The 2,436-nt window shown below is 50.9% G+C and overlaps 1 protein-coding gene across 12 annotated transcripts in view; it reads left to right on the top strand.

The window, feature by feature from the left end:
• Pcbp3 (poly(rC) binding protein 3) overlaps positions 1-2,436 on the top strand; it is a 220,614-nt gene that overhangs the window by 198,355 nt on the left and 19,823 nt on the right. For all 12 annotated transcript variants that reach the window (XM_031348496.1, XM_031348495.1, XM_031348494.1 and 9 more), the window contains one exon: positions 1,680-1,721. In XM_031348496.1, coding sequence (XP_031204356.1) covers positions 1,680-1,721 — 42 coding nt within the window. The remainder of the gene's footprint in view (positions 1-1,679; positions 1,722-2,436) is intronic.

Raw genomic sequence — 2,436 nt, 5'->3', positions numbered from 1 at the left:
TCTACCTATATAACAGCCAGTAGTACCCCCTCCTCTAGTCACAGCGGTGACAGCCACTCTGCTATTATTGTTTATCCCCCGACAGTGTTAGCCTTTTGAGAGACCATCACCATCCCCTTGGAACAGTATGGCCTGGCCTTGATTGCCTTGGTTATACATAGGGGACACACTCCTAGGAGAGTCATCCGGCAAGGAAGCTGGGTAAGCTTTGGTAAGCCAAAGCACAAACTCAGAAGTAAAGATGTAACTTAGCCCTGGGTAGGTCCCCTCCAGGATTCCGTCCCCGCCTCCACGTGTCCAAGACGCGGGGTAGACCCCGGAAGAGGCTACCTGGGTATCTTGACACGTTAGAGGGAGTAGATGAAGAGACCTAGAATCTTCAGTAACTGACTCCGTAGCCGCTTGCCTAAGCTGACTACCCCCAAGTAGTAACTTACTGAGACCTGAGACAACCCTGGGAAAGGAGTGAGAGAGGTTAGACATCAACCCAGGCTGTGCTCTGCAGCTCTGTTCAGCCACACAGGGCTGGGAGGGAGCAGCTGGACTCATAGTTCCCAGTGGTCCAGCCAGGAATGACAGCATGCACAAATTCCTTCCTCAGGTGATGCTCCCTGGGGTAGGACCTGGGAGAACATTCCTGACAGCAGTTTTCCAAAAGCCAAGATTGCACCCCTACCCCACACCCCCACACCCCCACACCCCCACACCCCACAGAGCAGTTAACCTGTCTTTTTTCTCCATGGAACTACCATATCTGATAGAATTATTTTTCTTCATCTGCTAGCACAGCCCAGTCATCCCACAACAGGCTTGCTGGCCTATAACCAGGCCTCTGTTAAGTGCTCACCTGGCTGTGAGCTCCTGTGTTTGGTTATGATAAAAACTCTTAGCACATTGAAGGAAAAAAAAAAAGATGTGGGAGGTTCTGGGTCCATAGCAGTGACACATGACGGATCCCCTGAGGGAACTCTTTCAGATGTCCAGAGACCTCAGGGGTGGGTCACAGGTGGTGGAAGCCATGTCCTTACTCCTGTCCCTCCACCGGCATAGTGTGGCATGGCTCTGAAGCCAGACAGTTGTCTGTCGTCTCGCTCTCCCTTGACTGTGTTGTTTGTCTGTTGTCTTGAGTTGCCGAAAGGCATGATAGCTGAAGGGACAGTTGAGGGCTCTGCCCCTGGGGTTTCAGAGTGGGGGCTGGGTAGGGGAAGCCGGCAGGGTATGTGGATTTAAAGCAAGGGAAATGGTTGAAATTGAAGGAGTCTTGGGGGTACCACTGTCCTTCAGAGAGGAGCCCCTACCCTCTGAGGGATTCCATATAAGATTTGGTAAGACAAACAAGGTCAATCCTGTGATCAATTTATACCCATTTATTCCTACAACTCTAGCAAAAAACTTGTATTGGTCCCTTGTAAAACCTCTGTTTTCATTTGAATGTCTCGAGGGCTGAATCATAACCAGTGGTCCTCTTACTGGGGGGTTAAGTGGATCATCCGTAGGTTTCCAGTTTTAAGAACAGGGCTAAGTGGGTGGAGATGCGCATTGATGGAGAACACTGTCCCCAGAATGTGCTTAGCATCCTAGGGCATACTAGGCTGGGTCACTAGTGGCTAGCAAGCTGAGGTCCCGCCACATCCCAAGCTGACTGACTGTCTCTTTCTCTCTCTCTCTCTCTGCTCCAGGCCTACACAATCCAGGGACAGTACGCCATCCCCCACCCAGATGTGAGTTTTCACTCTGCCCCTCCTTTCTCCCTCTCTTCATTATTGTGTACCTTCCTGCACGCTGCTGTTAATTGCTACTAACATTAATATTACACAATAATATTAATCAGTTTTCTCCGTGTCTCCTACGTCTGTTGTATCCATCTGACCTTGGATAACGTTTTAACCTCTTAGCACTAATTCTTGCTTGTGTTGAGGACTTGGCCTGATGTCAAACTGCTGCCGTCCAGGGCTTTTCCCTCCCCCACACAGGCCTAGCCTTTTACCTGTGACCACAAATTGTCTTGCCCACCCCTTACAGTATGCTGGCCAGACAGAGTGTGGCTTACCACCTGTGGCCAGCGTGGGCAAGACACTTTCTGTGCACTTAAGTCAGGTAACATTATCAGAACTATTCTTTTAAGGTGTCCTGAAAAGGACATTCAGTGTACCCGGGGAAGCCAAACTTGAAGAGCCCAAACCAACGCATGGATCCTACCCACGTACAAAGGCCAACTGTGAAAGCCAAAACGGGGGGGAGGGAGCTTCCAACTCCTGTAGTCAGGAAGATGCTGACGTGGAAGTGGAGTCCTGGGCTCAGCCCTAAGCCTGTCTAGCCGGACCCATCACCAGTTCTTTGGCCTGCGTCTGTTCAGACATCTTCCGGTGGCATGATGACATGAATGTATGATCTGTAGTGGAGGGAGCCTGTAGGAATCGGGGGGGGGGGGGGGGG

This window comes from Mastomys coucha, unplaced genomic scaffold (assembly GCF_008632895.1).
Source record: "Mastomys coucha isolate ucsf_1 unplaced genomic scaffold, UCSF_Mcou_1 pScaffold3, whole genome shotgun sequence".
NCBI lineage: Eukaryota > Metazoa > Chordata > Mammalia > Rodentia > Muridae > Mastomys > Mastomys coucha.
The sequence above is the reverse complement of the archived record's forward strand: the minus strand, read 5'-3'. Positions and strand labels throughout refer to the sequence as shown.